Raw genomic sequence first — 18,120 nt, forward strand, 5'->3', positions numbered from 1 at the left:
TGGCCTTTGAAGTATTATAGAATTCTAATAGGTATTATTGACAATATTTCAAGTTATTGCTATCCATATTATATTATATTTATGTACCTACTATATAATATTTATATATGAATTAATTTGTTGAATTTCACTACTCAGGCAATTTAGCTTAATTGGATTAAATTCCATTGTGATTACCTAGATTTTATAAATTTTATTTTAAAATGATATGTTTTATTCCACTTTAAAATATCAAGGGATTCAATTCTCCTCTTCTTATTTAAATTCCAAATTTAGCCTATTTAAATGATGTATACAATAGAAATTTTAGATGGCTCGAGACCAGATAGGTTATGCTATAATATATAAATATAAAATATGTACATAAGATAAGCAAAATATGTGGAGTTTTTACGAGAATTTAATACTAAGTATATACGAGATTATTGACTAATTAATATTTTTGTTGTGTAGGCTCATTATATATTATATACCTATTATAATATAACCTCACAACCACTTCCTCCACCCGTACATCAAATACATTTAAAAACAATCCAACTTGAACTAAATATAATATTTTTATCAGCTGATGCATTAGATACATATAATAATATAGATAATAAAACAAATTATGCTATGTAAGAATTCGATGACAAACCTGCAATGGTGACAGGGACAATATTAGACCACAACTATCTTCTGGAGGAATGAACGTGAAATAGTTGGCGAGTGAATAGATGCCCAGAAAAGCAACGCCGCCGGGTATGGCCCTGATGAACAAAAATGGTTAGAATTTTATATATTTGTTGTATAGATATTATTAAATATTTATAATGGTACATATATTACTACATATATTACTGGTAAATATTAAAAGCTAAGTTAGTTATAATCATATAATAGGTATAAGTATAATATAATATAAGTATCAATTGACATAATATAAATCATATCATAATGGAAGTTGGAATATGTGTGTGTCAGTGCGGGGATTTTGAGTTAGATGGAGGTGATCGCGCACTTTTGGTCAGTCTTTGGCAAGTGAATGAAAACATTATTTATTTTCATATTGTATTGGGCCACAGGTAATACTAAATTTCTCTTTCTCAAACATGGATGTTTTTTAAAACCACTTCTAGCGTGTGTCTGTAATGTTGTTGTGAGGAAGAAGAAGGAGAATTATATGACTACTATGAACGGGTATTGTGTTAATATATGTAGCCGAGGTTTATGAAGATATTTTACTAATCCGTAAAGGCGGATCTCGTATAATATAAAATATAGAATATACAAAATTTATTGAATGCTCATCTTGTCATAACTTTACAATATTTCGGATTATTTTTATATTTTCATTTGAGTTGTTAATGTAACAAAATAATATAAGACAGGGAAAACGAATATTTAATATTTATATTGTGGTATTGATTTGTTAAGTAGGTAGTTTATTTCATTATTTACGATTTCCTTTGTAGATGTGCAATGTGTAATGTACTTCAGTTAAAATAAAGAACGTTGAGTACCATTTTATTTGGTTAGTTGTTGACGGGAAGGGCAGTATTAGCTATTTCTCCAGAGGATTGATAATTTTATGTACATACTAAAATATTATTAATTTTCAAACGGAGAAACTTACTGATAGTTTTTGTTACTAATCTGAAATGCTTCTTTGATGATGATTAACGAATTGGAAAATTTTCCTTCATCTTGGCAGTCGAACACGGTTGTGGCTATTTTTGCACCCAAATCTCTTGACTCAAAAGCCCAGTCCTAAAGATGTATAATAAATCGTATTATACAAAATATCAATACTGTATATATATATGTATATTATATATTATATATGTGTTAAGAATATTATGATGTGATAATGAGTAAGTATTTAGAATGAAGAGAAAGAAAAAATGGAAAATTACATCAGTAAGTAATTCGTCTTTCTTGACGACCGGTAACGTGTTTTCTGGTGGAACCAGTTTGGTAGCGGAATGCCAGACGATTCCCAACTTCGACCCATCGACGAAATTTTTGTACCTGTAAGCTGATGCTTTTACGTAAGATCTAAAAAAGTGTGTAATTATCTCTGTAGAAAACGGTATCCTTGCGTGGATACATCGAAAACGGTCGGCACCCCGCCAAGTGCTGCTTAGTGGGTTGAACGTTTTTAGACTGGTCACGGTGTCCATGGAGTACCTATAGTATACAGTTAAAACGGAAAAAAAATTACGAAACGTAGTACATTGCATTAAACACATTTCTTGAATTTTTTTTTGAATTTTCATGTCTGACGCTATCGAAGTCAGTAAGTGGTATTTACCGGAAGTCAAGTTCGGCATCCCTGGACTTTCCACTCTCGGTCTGCTTGATGCTTCCTCTTAATGACAGCAATGAGGCCGTCCTAAACTGTAGTAAGATCGGAGTTCCAAAATCGGTAAAGTACGTTCGCTGGAAACGTAGCGGGAACGATAGACGCTGGTAGTTCAAACTGAACTGGAAATACAACGAACTCAACCTTTTCAACACTGAAACGGTATGATCGGTACGTTATTTACTTTTAAAATCGTACGCTTTATAATATTGTTTCATCATCATTAGTAGTCATCGGAGGGGGGGGAGGTGACTTGAGGGCTATACAAGAGTTTCAAAGAGCTTCTTTCACCACTAAGATACATATTCGAAGATTATCTAACCCTAAGTACATTTTTGGAGCTATGTCGCGCTATAATAAACATAATAAGATTATAAAGGTAACACAATTTGTACTTTATTTTGAATACATTTCTTAAAAATCCTTCAAGCATGCAAACAATAATTCAGATATATGAAAAATGGGCTATATTGCAGCTATTGACTATAGGTATATGATAGGTAACTACGCGAACCATGCTTAATTATTGTATTTTAATTTTACCGAATTAGAGTAACACAAATAGAGTTACACATTTATTTATATGTTCTCTTATGAAACTTATTTATTGATATCGGCTATATTTGTTAAGTAATTCTTAGCTATATTAGTAGCTTATAGCTATTTGAATATTTAATAGAACATTCAATTATTCAAGTTTTAGGTAATTATATCATATGTTATGTCATAAAACATTGAAAAAATAAGAATAGTATTCGAGTCCCCTACACCAAGACACCAAGTCCAAATATATTGATTGAAAAAATTGTTATTGACATATATGGACTCGGAAAGACACTGATTATTAAACTATGTAGGCCGTACCGTGGGCGAAGTTCTTAAACGTGGTCCGGTTCAGGTGGTGACAGTAAATGGTCTGCTCGTTGATTTTGATAATTGTCTCGAAATGAAGGTTTTCGTCCTCCCGGATGGCGAACTTTGCCTTTTCGAGCACGTCTTGCAGGTTCTTGAAAGTGTCGGTCGTTTCGCTGGACGGTTTCACCATGGTATTGAACAGTTCTTTCTTCAAGCTATCGGCTAATCCTTCGGCTTTTATGTGGATCTGAAATTCAGACGACGTGCCAAACGAGTGCTGTTCGGCTGTCAATCGGAGCACGGACGGGAACCCGGTGCGCTGATTGGCCATTAAGATGGTCTGGATGATTCCGCCATACCCCCTCATCGGATCCTCGTAATCCAACAGGTAGTTTCCAGTGGCCCAATGATGCCATTTGTGTTGTACGAACCTTACGATTTGAGCGGCTATTTTACTGCTGAGGGAAGAATTTAAATTTTAACTGCACGTATTGTCGATGAACATGCTTATAATATTATTACCGGTTCTCGTGTCGTTGTACGTGTAGATTTAAAAATTTAAAAATTGTTGTTTAATGAAAAATTTAAATACTAAAGAATTAAAAGAATTAATAATTTTAGATTTATACTTCGTCACAAAATGTGTGCAATAATGAGTCTATCATAGACATTTTAGAATGTTCTTCAACACAGTTATGTACCTATATTGCCTATACGTAACGCCGTCCAATACATTATTCCGGATTCTCCGTTTTAATAATAATAATTTATCATAGTTTGATATACCATCATTAATATTTGAAAATGTTGATTTAACTTACACGAGAATAAAGATTTGAAATTTATTTATGAAGCAAAATAGATTATCTGAAATCTAAGATCTTAGTTTCACAAGTCATAATAATTAAGCATCTCAAAAAAACTTCTGCGTCCAACGACATAAAAGAATTACTCCAGTATACCCAGTAGGTAGTTATTGTACGTAGATAGTAACTAACTATTTGTCGTAGCAAGGATATTTGGAGTTGGCCATTGAGTTGATCGTCGTGTAGTAAAAGTTATAAATCTGTTGGCTAGGTTCGGCTTGCATGAACCAGTAGAGTGTCAAAAACCGAGACACGGTCGGCTGGGACATCATAAGCATGTTTAGTGCGGACGTTCGGATCTCCATAGGTTCAGAGTGGTTTGTCAATATCGGCCAAAACACTTCAGCGACCTGAGTAGGGATATAAACCACAGGTGTTATATAACTATTTATTAAATACATTTATATTTCACATTATTATTATCATTATTTGATACGTCTATTAAATCAATTTTATTGCACATACATTTGAATTCTTACTTTAAGTTAAATAATTAAATATTATGATATAATATAATAATGTAATCTACTTTATCTGGGTGGGCAGTAGTAGCCGATTTTGCGGCCCAAATAGCGACTAATCGGATGTGTCTGGAACGATTATGGTCTGTAATAATTGGTTGTAAAAAGTCCAGTATATTGTCGATTTTCATGTTGCTGAACGCTTCGATGAACAACATTTGTCGACTGTGTGATGTGGATTCTAAACGTAAAATTTTTAGATTCAAAGTTATGGAATTAAAATGGTAAAAAAATTGTTATCGATAGATTTGTAATAATGAAAATTAATAATTGCAATTAATCGTAAGCTTAACCAACAAAATTGTCGATTTAACTCAAAACGATAAGCTATTTTCATTATTGTAATATTAATAAAGCCGTCTTGTCAATTATATATGATGGTCTGCATTGCCCATCCATGAAAAAATAAATTAAAATATGAATATTTAGGCCGCTCTCAATGTTTTGTGAAATTGATAAAATGCAAATAAATTAATTGAGGACCAAACCAATAATTTGGCTTATACTAACAAATTGTTGATTCTACTTATATATTTGTGCCAAAAGTCAAATACACTGATGTTTTTTGTTCTCTGTTAAAGTGTTAAATAAATAAAGTAAATACCTATATAATTGAAAAAACGAAAGTAGGTACTAAGTAATAGCAAATGACAAAAATATAATGTATTCTTATTATTATTGTTAAAATCTATAGTATTTTGTAATAATACAAAATAAAGTTACTTAAAAACAATGTTACTGACCTATGAATTTGTCTAAAAATAATTTGATGTACTTATTCTGCGTATCGTCTGAGCACATTCCTTTACCACACGTTTTATGTATTAACGAAGCAAAACTTAGAATCGCTACTTTTCTAACTTCGTTTTCTAGATCTCTATCGAGATATAATAAAATTTCGGATTCTTTTAAAAGTTTCTCGTTTGGATACCTAACGTGATACGGAAACGTAATTAACAATCCAGTGGCCAAAAAGCTCGTTATTTTTTGTGTCTTAATTAGTTCACGAATAAATTCAACCGAAGAAGCTGATCCAACTTGTGGTACCAAGTCCCAAAAGAAGTGTCTAGAAAAAGAGTAAGTAAAATATTGACATATGGCTATAATAATTTATCAGTTTAAATCGTACGAACTGTATGGTTTCTTGTGAGTAACTAGTTCCGATTTTTATGGTATCGTATAATGTAGTCCAATCAGATGTATCTAACCACCACATAAGTTCTAAAGCTCTAAATTCAGTCTGGTTGTCTAGGTTAGTTGTTCCAATTTCCCAGCTTAAACTTTCTGTGAGTTGGCCAAGTGTATCGAGAATCTGTAAGATAATTTATATTATATTCATAATTTTTAGATTATAGACATTATTTGGTAGTTAATAAAATAATGTTTATAAATATTACTTCTGCCAAAAGAAGAGACTTATTGGATGGCTTGAAACCCATTGTAGGATCTTCATAGTGATTAAAATCGTATTCAATCGAGTCTTCCAACTTGCCTACCAACGTGATTGGTTCTCCGATCGGAAAAATGTCATCCAGCTCAAATGTTTGGCTGTTAAGAATCTGATGATAAAGAATCTAGTTTGTGTGTAATATTTTTTTTTTTTTACTTACTTTAAAAAAATGTGATGAGATTCTGCTAATGCTTGAAATGGTTGAAACTCTACTGTACCGATAACATTCAAATACTGAATCACATTAATCTCGTCCAGATTATAACTTCGAACACTATGGCTCATGCTCCCGTCCTAAAAATTCAATATTGATCAATATTCTATACTCACAGGGACGGACTGGGATTAAAAATGTCACCGGGATTTAGAATTAGAGTGGTCACATATATATACTTATTGATTGAACATAAAAAAGTTTATTAAAATATTAAATAGAACTCATTTTTACATTCTTCAGATTTTTAAAAAATATAACATCGAACACATAAATTATTTGACAAATTATTCCTTATTACTTATTAGCTAATTTATTATAAAAGCGTCTTAAAATTAAAACAAAAGTTTTTTTTTTAAATGTTCACTAGTCATAGCTAAGTTATTAATAATTTAATCATTATTAAGTTTAGTTAATATATCTTTTTCACATGACATTAGTATAAATGTTTCTAAGTTAGGTTGGCTTAATGAATTTCTTAATCGATTTAATATATACTTTAGAGTCGAAAAACTTCTTTCATACTAAATTTACTATCGATGTGCCTATCGAGAATAAAATTTGTTCAATATTATTATGAACGAAATTTTTTATTAATTATTTTTTATTTAATTTTGGCAACAACGACCACTGGCCACATTAGGCACTGGCCCACCGGGACGCCGGGAAATTTCCCGGTGGGCCAGTCCACCCTTGTATACTCAACACTCATTTAAACTTTAAAATTAACTTTACTTGATAACTCGATGGGCACGTGAACGCCGGAGTATTGCTCCACTGCTGTCCAAGTTTATTGTCACAAGCCGAAAAGTTGATTATTTTCTTTACATTTGTGTTGTTATTTTCTTTAGTCACAAGGTACTGAACGTTGCATTTTCCATAAACTCCAGTCTGTAATTTTAGTTTTAAATTATCTATGATATTTTAACATGTATATTTTATATAGATAGATCAGGTGTTGAGACTCAGAAATGATTTAAAAATAAAAAATAAAATTGGAATCAAAACCAACATTAAGATTTTAGAAATCAAAAATCAAGAATTCATTAAGGTTTCGGCCCAACTCTGTATGATGTTGGAACACTTTGTTAAAATGTCTCGTCCATCAATATGTACCTACCTCTTGTGCAACGAACGATGGTCGCTTTAGGGAATCTAATTTCAGCTGAAACATGGTGGCCAATGCTCTTTTGATGTTCAGTGATCCAGTCACGTCGCCGCTTTCGCTCTCGAACTTTTGTACTTCGCCGTCTCTGTAGACACATCGGAACGGCAGCGTAATCCACGGGTACTCTTGTTGGGTCTCACTCGTTTTGAATTCTTTGATCTAATGTCAGGAAATTTATTGCTATAATCTAGTCTATTGATGATATTATATGTTACGATTTTTCGTCTGTTTTAACGAATAGTTCGTTTCATTTCATACATACTTGAAAGTTTGTAAAATTTTGATCGTTTTGAACTAAAAAATATGCTTCCACTGAATAGTTGGTCAAGTGCTCCGAAGGGAACACGGTACCCACATGTGTAGTTGCCTTCCATCTGTAACCTAGCTGAACGCCCTCCGGAAACAGGTCACGATTGCAAAAGCTGGTTTGAACCAGATAACCTGTGTTAAACGCGAAATATCGAGTGTAATTATTGAGAATACGTACATCATTTTTATGCGTTAGTATTTTGAGATTATAATAGTGTATTGGTATTTAATATGTAATTCAGTTAACATGTACATAAATTTTACATTACTATAAACTGTATAAACTTGTATACACACATCTCTTAAAATAAATGTATTCATCACAAAGAAAATATTAATTATATTTATCAAGTAAGCTATAATTTTTATTAATTAGATTGTGTATAACTTAATCAATCTAATAAAACACGCGTGACTTAATATATTGTAGATTAATTCTTAATTATATCTGTGGTGCAGTATATAATTTGGTTTAGAACTTAACGCTGATATATTATTTTTCTTATTCTTAATGATAAACCAATTATAATAAAAATTTGTCAACGTTAAAAACTTTTTTTTAGGAAAGTATTTCGTCAATTTTATTTTTCATACTGAGGAATTATAATTGTATTTAATGTCATCGTTATTAAAAAAACATAATATTATAATGTTAAAAAAAATTATGCATGACTTGTTTTGTACTTGTGATAGAATATGTTTTTTTCTTATCCAAAAATATGTATTTTGAAGTACAGTCTAGTATGTATGTATGTGAAATCCAATAAACATATTAAGGTCGTGTTATTTTCAGTTACTTTTACTATATTAAAAAGAGATTTTAAGAAAAAAACTACACCACTGTATCTTAATAAAATACTCGTTTTCAAACCAAATAGCTCTCTCTTTGTATAAATAAAATGTAGGTAATTATGTATATAATTGACATCATTATTAGAAAATATGTTAAGTTATACTAGTTAAAATATAATAATAACTGTATGTATAAACCATTAATAAAATATAACATGACGACTTATGTAGTGATTGCCATGCATTTAGCTTGATAACAAACATTGCATCTACTACGAAGATATAGAGAGATAGTTATTTGTTTTAAAGCATTGTGATTTTAATTTTTATGTTAAAAAAAGTACCAATATATATTTTTGACGGAAGATTGGATAATATTGGGAGAATGTTTATCGTTATAAAGAAACGTATTTTAAAACATATTATTATTATCATAATAAAATAGAAGGATGGTGTAGGTAAAGTAATTGAGTATGATATTAAAGTGGTAGTTAAATGTAAACATAGAACATCACTACTATATAATATGTGTTTTGCTAATTTATATTCAATGCAGTATTCAGTATAACATAATGATATAATAAATATTTAACTATGGTTAGGAACTTAACATTAAGTTAAATGAAAACATTTTCGTTACTAAAAAAAAAAAAATTTAATGTATGTAAAAATGGTAATATTTATTATTACAACTATTGTTTGCAGTATTCCAGTTTGGGCGGTTAGGTTAAACTTTCGATGGGGGGAAATTAACTTAATTAAATTGGATTAAGTTTTTGAAGTAACTCTTTTAAAAGAAAATAATATTATAACATCGTTGTATGAATAATAACAGCACAGTAATAAATTTATTTTATCCTAATGATAACAATGAGAAGTTTTAAAGACAAGTTATACCTACTCATTTCATTGAATTCGAACCGTTTCAGTTCAAATTGATGATTGGTTTGAATTCGATTTTTTATTCGATTGAGAAAACTCGACTTTATAATTTATACAACTGATGAGTTTTAACTGTTTAGTGATGTTGGTTGAATTTAAAAATGAATTAATTTACTCCTACTTTGAATGTGAGTAGGTAAATATAAAATGCAAGGAACAGTTTAAGACACTATATTGTATTTACGTTTAAACCATTACGGTGTGTATATATATATATATATATATAATATACCTATATACTACAAACACGGGTATAAAGTTTTAATCCACAAGACGCCAAACTATATAATAATATATAGTACACCTTCAGACTTTAATATCAGATGTAAAAATGTCATTATATTACACGTTCCAAAAACGCGTTCGTCGGTTCCTTAATAAAACTAAATAATAATGTAATTTGTATAAATTACAATTTTGCCTGACTCAGTTCAAAAGTTCAAAAATAAAATCACATTAGTACAATAAATTGACATATTTTGCTGAAATATTTTATGGTAACTTAATGCATACCTTCTATTATGGTGTATTTTTCTAAACAAAAAAACATACAAGATTGGCTATAATCATGATTATGTTATAGGTACCTTTAAATACATTATACATATTTATTTTACTACCTCACCTGATAAACTTATTGTATAGAACGTGTCCGCATATTAATTTATTTAATTGTCGAAATTAAATTCTAATATTGTTTTATAAGACGTGCAATTTGTCATATTATATAACACTATGATTGCGTAAGTGAGAAATAGTGTGTTTGTATACGATTTATTGTTTTTGAATGAGATATTATTTTATTATTATTATTTTAATTGAATTCGGAATGTTTAAAACCTAGGAAATGCACATAATCAAAATTATTTCCATTCATATTATACGAAATATATTAGGGAAAAAAGCTTCTTAATGTTGGAAAGCATTATGATATTTAATTAATACATTGAATTATATTTATTTTTTAATTATTTCTTCCATAGGTATTATATTTTGTTTACGTAAGTCTTATGTCATAAGAAAATCGACAAATACACTGTAACCCTAACTGAAAACATCATCTCGTCGAGCGTCGAGTAGGTACCTAATAAAAATATATATAAATTAGTAGGTGTTTAAAATAATGTTATTCTAATCAATTAAAAAAACAACTCACTAAAAAGTATCCAGGCCTTATATTTATTTTACTTATATAATATACTCTGTTTATTCATGATATTCTATAATAAAATATATTTTGTTGTCATTCATTCACAGGTATTTATAAATGACTAATGACTACTTGGAACGACTAGCAAGATGTGAAATAGTCTAATTAAGAGCGGGTTGTTTTATGATAATTTAAAAAAATTATATAACGTATAAAACATAATATCAATAATATTTTTGTATAATCCTATTTGATGATATTTTTGATATTATTACCTTTATAACCGATTCATATGAAAAATGTAGTCATTATTTTATCAACAAATGTCTCAAAATAATAATATATAGGTAGTCGAAAACAGGTATTTTATATATAAATCTTGTAAAACATTAAAAAAATATAAAACGAATCATATATTCTGTTAGTTATACATATTCATTATACAAGTTATCTAACCTAATATGTTAAATGCAGTACTGCAGTAGATTAGTTACGCGTACATGATTTAATATGTACATATAAATTATAAATAAAAATGTTTAGTACTTTTAAACTCCAGGAATAAAAATAAAAATAAGGATTTAATATAATGTGCCATCTATGAAATTCAGTAAAAGGTAAATTTAATTTATTGTAAGTATTATTTACAAAAGTTATATTTGTATAATATGCAAGTGAAATAATCTATAAGTACGTATAGTACCTAGTAAATGAAAATTGGCCACTAAATGTTTGTTCATTATTTAATGATTATGATTGAAAGTGAAGAATCCTAATGACCATGATAACAAATTTCTTTACTGATAATTATTAATCTCGTATACAAAGTAAACATAATAAAAAATATTTGATTCACATGTTCTTAATGCTATACTATTACAAATAATTTAGTGTTTTATTTCTTTTTAACTTTAAAATATAGTTTTCATTGTTCATTAAATATATAAATACTGATAAGACGAAGACGATTGTCTATAATTTGATTAAAATATCGTTACATCTTATATGTAAAATATTTCTGGACAATATTAGTTATGACTTAAAATATAATATAAGTATACGTTACAATAGTATGTGTATAAAATATAATGCACTGTTATGATTTATGACGGAAAAAAACATATTGTTATCAAAAAAGTACAGTTAGAAGACTACCCAAACAGTTGTTGTTGTTGTTGTTGATAACTGTAGGTATTTGAAAAACGTGTTTATGAAACAAACGTGCACGTCCTACATATTATATTGTTTTAAATGATACCGTAGCTGAGTACCTAGGTTTATATTTTATAGTATTCTGAAACGAAACGGTTTTTAAAATAAATAAACAACCATTTCAAGTGGTGCTTTAAATGTTTAATGAATTTTTTTTCGGCACACTTTAAATGAAAAAATAAAATATCATATAAATGTAGACTTTCACTTGTACCGTTTCGAGCTATGATTAATATTTTCAAAAATCATCGGTGACAAGTTGAGTGAGAACTTTATGGTTTTTTTTTTTATGTAAAGCTCTATTCGTATTCCTAGTGGATCCCGATTGATAGATGAAAAAAAAATTAAATATTAAATTGACTACCAATCATGTCGATAATGATTGGCTTAATCACGGAAATGTCTACTTTTATTCAACTGAGCGTATACAAATCGTTCAGAAATAATTATGTTTTGTGCAACAATAATGCTATTTATCATTCCGTATTTGGCAGCTCTGCCCTTCCTCTTGCGATTCAATTAATTTGATTTGTATTAGAGCTCCTGATTCATAGAGAGGGACAACTGCTAAAATTATAATGTTTGGTTCTATCTGTTCAGTGCACCAACATTAAAATAGTTTTGAATTTAGTTTTACACTCTCTGATAACTGTTTGAAAATAATAAATTATTCATTATTTAATTTACGGAAGTACCTAAGTATATTGATTATTGGTATTGTAGGACTGTGTTTTTAGTGAATAACGTCAACAATGATGATCTATTGTTATGCAATTATAAGTATGCGATTTGTCACTGGATAAATTGTTATTGATAGACATTCGTTGTTTTTTATTTTTTATTTCATATTTTATTAGATTATTGTGGTAGGCGTGTTCCTATATTTGAAGGAAGTTTTAAAAACATAATAGAACAATGTTTTAAATTATTCGTCGTATTTTATTAAATAATAATTTACTATTGATGATGTTGTTTAACTGAATAGATCCTATTTCGACAATTTTATTTATTTTAGCTTTGAGGCGGCGAACACTTTTTGGCATTTTTAAGCATATCTTGTATGATTATATAATAAAATTTCGTTTATCGTGTGATAATGTTGGGTTTAAGAGGACTTCATATCTATATTATGTATTGTCTCCGTCTCTCGAACGCATAACATACCAAATAGTACATTCTAAATAATTAATTTAACTTTGTTATATTTAATTTTAGATTTAACTCTCTTAATTTTTTACATTTTAATTTTAAAGTGACTTTAGCATTTTAAAATGTACAAATAATTTACTATTTTAAAATGGTCGTAAATAGGCTTAAAAAAATAAAAAAATAAATCTTTGGAACATTTTATTCTTACTTCTAAATTTGGTAATATGTGAGTTCACACTAAAATTAAACATATTAACAGCAGTGTTAAATGAAATTATTCAGAACGCTAAATGTTATGCGTTTGTAAAATGATGACAATGTAGTGGATATTATATCTTTTTAAGGGGACACCACACCCGCATGTGTTTTCTTCGTTATATAAACGTACAACATAGTACAAAATGTTTTACGTGGGATAGAACCACTCAAGCTTTAGTTAAAGCTAAGCAACCAATTATTTACACTATAAAGAGGAGAACATTAACTGTGCAACATCTTATTGTTTAAAAATGCATTATTTTTATTATTTTTGTATTTGTGTGATATCGAAAAAATAAAAAACTCAGTTGTACAGTAAATGTTTTCCTATTTATAAATTATACTATAATTATAATATGAAAATTTGTCTAGCTTGATATACAGCAGCCTGAGTGGTTCTCTATCACGAAAAACAGTTTTTGTTATGTTGTACGTTTGTAAAACAGAGACAACACACGCGGGTGTGGCTTCCTCTTAAAATCTAAATATAAGTATTAGTACTGCAAATGTAATTTAAAATAATATTAATATTGATTTCAAATGAGCGTAGGTAAATGGCAAAATCAACAAAATGACAGTAAAGTTTGCATTTATTGAAGTCGAGTATTATATTATTGTATAATGTCATAGTCCACGATATACAACACTATCTCTGAATTTTAAACTAATATACGCATGCGTATACTGTGTCCACGCCTTAGTTAGTTTTTAGGCCATCAAAATGTCAAATAGCGATCTTATATCTAATAAAAATCCGCAGCTTATATTATAAAATGTCATACTTAGATATAATAATATCACACCCGACAGAAACGTTAATAGATTTTAACCGTTACAGTTTTTTTTTAAAGGACAACACATGAGGAGATTAGCATAACATAACGAGTTGACACAGAATCAGTTCCGTTGACGACCATTAGACGTATAGTTGGAGAACAAGAGAAGTTATTTCTAAGGCAGCCTCCCTTGAACAGAGTTTAGATTTTAGGGAAATCACAGATTTACTATTTGCCTCTATAAATGCCGTGTAAAACTACAATACTTCAAATATATTAATAATATATTGTATTATATTATATTGCAAATTCCAATCGACAATAAATTAAGAAATTTAATCTGTTATTAAATATAAAAATAAAATAAACATTTTCATTATGGTTATTAGTTTATTACTCATTTCTAATAATTGATTATTTTTAATATTGCCCTCTTTCTATTATAGCCATCAGAGCATAATGCATGGTAGTACAGTATACCTAATAATGTTATTTTATTGACCTTTGCATATTTGTCGAAGGAATTTAAAAGTAGATAAACTTGATGAATCTGCATTTTAAGACTATTGATATTATATTACTTAGCTATTACGTTCATGTTATACCTATCTCGAATTCGCTATAATATTATATTATTAAAACTTTGTTGTATTTATCAGTGGTGCAGCCAGGATTTCGAAAAGGGGTGGGGGAAATATAAAAACCTCTTACAATTTAAAAATTTTCCATAGCTACTTGCCACAAATCACCTATAGGTACGTATATTCCATAGTCCATTCATTAAGTTTGGAATCTGAATACAAGTATATGACTCCAAGTGTTTAACATAGAATAATATATTAATAACATATTACTTATATCAATATAATATATAAAGACCTCTCATTTAATTATTCTTATACAACTTCATTAACTGGGTGTTGAACCCACCATTATTATTTACTATTACTTATTATTATATTATATTTGTTCTTTTTAGTATTATGTTATTGTATTTATCAAATGAAACTAACCTATATATGATTAATTTTGATTCTGGGTCCTGGTTCATAGCTTGTATTGTTTTAAAATAAAATATACGTATATGATGTATAAAATGACGTGCTGTTAAAATGTAAATAAAACACATCAATACGGTGGGTTGTGAGCGGGTGTGTCATAACCCTTTTGATCCTCCTCCCTAGCAACACGCTATTGGTATTGATATCTATAGTTTAGGTACCTATTTAACACCTTTTTAGTCATGTAATGTAAAGGACACGATTATACACAGTTTTTCGACTAGAGTCGATCTTTCGAGGGAATAGTCGTGCACCAATATAAATTACCTATTTAAAGTTAAAATGTTCTCTCCTTATGGGTATAATATACGACGTGTTCAATATTATATTGCATAATAATAATAATAATAATACAACACAATGTTATAAGGTAGATAATCGGCCATCGCCTGAGTTCTGTTACTGTCATTGTTGACGATAATAGGGACATAGGGAGCGGATTAAATGCATGTTTACATTTTCTGATGTACACGAAACGATTTTTGTGTGCTTGAAAGCGATATCATACTTAAGAGCCCTCGACAAAAACATCCGTTTCCGTTAAAATCTATTCCTTATGTAAAATCTACATTGTACATAGGTAATATACATGCGGCTACGGGTAGGGTACTCACATGATACAACGGCGACTATAAAGACCAGTCTGTCGTGCATTGCGTCGTGGAATCGACGACTTCGGTGAGAGTATAATAATTATACTACTTAGTTATAATTATTATTATTATGTCGTTGTTGCGTGTCGCAGTGTTTTGCGAGGTGTCCTGCACACGCGTAACCGGCACCACACGCACAAACGCACACTGTCCCACTATATGTCCGTGTCTAAGTACGCGCGGATTTGTTGTTTTTCGGTTTTTAATTTTAATTTTTTTTTATTATTATTATTGTTTCAGTTCTGACGATCGGTCACATGACAGCTGTGCGCCAGCAGACGTCCACGACGACAATTATGGTGAACACTCGCGCGTTAATGGAAATGATAACAATACGCGTAATTTTATAAAATTTGATATAATCGTATTATACAGTTTCACGGACCGGAATTGAGCAATTCCTATATAATTTTACGACGAAACGATCAGAAAAACGCGAGTTAGAACTAACCCACTTGCACTAAACTGCACTGTAGTAAAAAATATAATTTGTCTTACTATACCATCACATCATTATAATGATTATTGTATTAGTAATTATCGTTCCTGGCGACGCGACGTCCGGCGTTCGACTGTATTGTACTATTATTATTATTATTATTATTATTACTATTATATATTATAGGTATTTATTATAATAGTATTCTGTCTCGTTATCGGCACACTGGTGCTGCCGCTTTTGAAACGGGTCCATCAAATCGGCCAACTTCTCAGACGTGTCGACCTATGGACCTGATCGATCGATTGGCTCTTCTTATCAGCATCAGTTGCGTATTAGTGTATTGGTGTACAACACGGAGAACAGTTTTCACTGTTAATATCAATATTACACTATTGTCTGTTATTAGTTTAATAATATTTAATAGGTATTATTATTATTATATTATATTAAAAAATATGTGTATTATAACACTGAAACTTGAAACTATTGTAAAGTTGATTAAAATGTTAACATAAGATATAAACCAAATAATTTTTTTATTTTATTAACACAAATTTACCTTCGGCGACATAGGCGATTGGTTTATAATATTTTTTTTACACATTATTAACATCAATTTTAGTATTATTATACATCCGGGGTATACGACTAATGTATTGGCCCCACTATTTCATGCACGATATTTTACTGCGTGGCCACCTATATTTTGTCGATGAAATTTGTCACTAGTAGGTATGTACTATAAGCAAGTTCTGTACCCTTCATTGTATAAACAGTGTTATAAACCAAAATACATAGTAGGTATATAGTATATTATACTGCATTACTGTTATATGCAGTAGTTAATAGTTATAGTATTGCGAATTTAACTGTCCAATCCTCTCTTAGAGCTTCAAGTATTTGTCATGTTATTCGTTCGTTGTCTATAATGTGCTATCATAATATATTATTACACATAAATGGAGACAGTATTGTACTCAGGTGTACGTGCTTGGTATGTACTGAATTATTATAATCATGTTGTCACAATGACACTCAGATGTTGATCTAGCTCCATCGTCACAACCGGCAGAGTCGGTCGACGAGGTAGTACTTTTTCATTTTACCCTCATCATGATATTATATTATATTTAGAATCGAAAGATCATTTTTAATGCATAATAGTAAATTGATTTATTTATATACTTAAAAAGTGATTCGTGAGCTTGGGGAAGTTTATATAGTTAACACACTTGCTGAAGTGACTAGTTCTTGCTTTAGGTTAAAAAAATATTATTAAAACAAATATTCATAACAGGAATAGTGACAAAATCTAATGAATCAGTTAAGGAACCTGTATATAATATATAAATAATAAAAATTAATAATAAGTAGGCTATAGTGTTCCTACTTTTAGACGAATTATTTATTTATATGTGCTGGAAATCTTCGTGAGTTAATTGAATTGAGAAATTTTACTTGGCAATTAAATGCTGTATTACCTTATTAACTGATAATTTTACATTCATTTTACTATAACTCTTTCAAATGGAACAAGCTATTGATTATTAATTTCAGATTCTCTGTCATTTTTAGGAGCTAAAATTACACGCACTAACTGAACCATTACATTTATTTTTATTTTATTATATAAATATCAGGATAAAGTGAACTTATAATTTGATTTAAACTACTTATTAATTACAATTTTCCTTATGTTTCCGGTATTAAAACTTTATCAGTTTGTTCTGGATACTGTTTATTTTCTATTTTAGGTAGAAGCTCAGAAAATCCTGACAATGTGAGTTTATAAAAACATTTTCTTACATGGTGGTACGATGGTATGTTGGTATAATGGTGGTACTACATTTTAAGCCTTAGCTATCATAGTTTATAAGCTCTAGACATTAAACAGTCAGTTAATTAGTCAGGTTAGGTTAGGACATGTTTGATTATATAACACATAGATTATCTAT

The 18,120-nt window shown here is 29.3% G+C and overlaps 1 protein-coding gene across 2 annotated transcripts in view; it reads right to left on the reverse strand.

The window, feature by feature from the left end:
- The window catches only part of cv-d (vitellogenin-like lipoprotein), a 21,219-nt gene extending 4,892 nt beyond the window's left edge, over window positions 1-16,327 (reverse strand). Inside the window, exons 1-15 of one of the 2 annotated variants that reach the window (XM_015510897.2) lie at window positions 15,685-16,327; window positions 7,684-7,862; window positions 7,374-7,580; window positions 6,989-7,144; window positions 6,200-6,333; window positions 5,987-6,137; window positions 5,723-5,901; window positions 5,333-5,655; window positions 4,598-4,770; window positions 4,201-4,418; window positions 3,212-3,657; window positions 2,297-2,501; window positions 1,899-2,172; window positions 1,619-1,752; window positions 641-752 (exon numbers count right to left, since the gene is read on the reverse strand). In XM_015510897.2, the coding sequence (XP_015366383.1) occupies window positions 641-752; window positions 1,619-1,752; window positions 1,899-2,172; window positions 2,297-2,501; window positions 3,212-3,657; window positions 4,201-4,418; window positions 4,598-4,770; window positions 5,333-5,655; window positions 5,723-5,901; window positions 5,987-6,137; window positions 6,200-6,333; window positions 6,989-7,144; window positions 7,374-7,580; window positions 7,684-7,862; window positions 15,685-15,724 (2,931 nt within the window). In that variant the 5' untranslated portion in view covers window positions 15,725-16,327. Of the gene's footprint in view, window positions 1-640; window positions 753-1,618; window positions 1,753-1,898; window positions 2,173-2,296; window positions 2,502-3,211; window positions 3,661-4,200; window positions 4,419-4,597; window positions 4,771-5,332; window positions 5,656-5,722; window positions 5,902-5,986; window positions 6,138-6,199; window positions 6,334-6,988; window positions 7,145-7,373; window positions 7,581-7,683; window positions 7,863-15,684 lie in introns of both variants that reach the window. The other variant, XM_015510896.2, reaches the window with a different exon arrangement.
- Between the last annotated feature and the right edge of the window lie 1,793 nt (window positions 16,328-18,120).

This window comes from Diuraphis noxia, unplaced genomic scaffold (genome assembly GCF_037042655.1).
Source record: "Diuraphis noxia isolate RWA-SAM2 unplaced genomic scaffold, SU_Dnox_SAM2 contig0004, whole genome shotgun sequence".
Lineage (NCBI taxonomy): Eukaryota > Metazoa > Arthropoda > Insecta > Hemiptera > Aphididae > Diuraphis > Diuraphis noxia.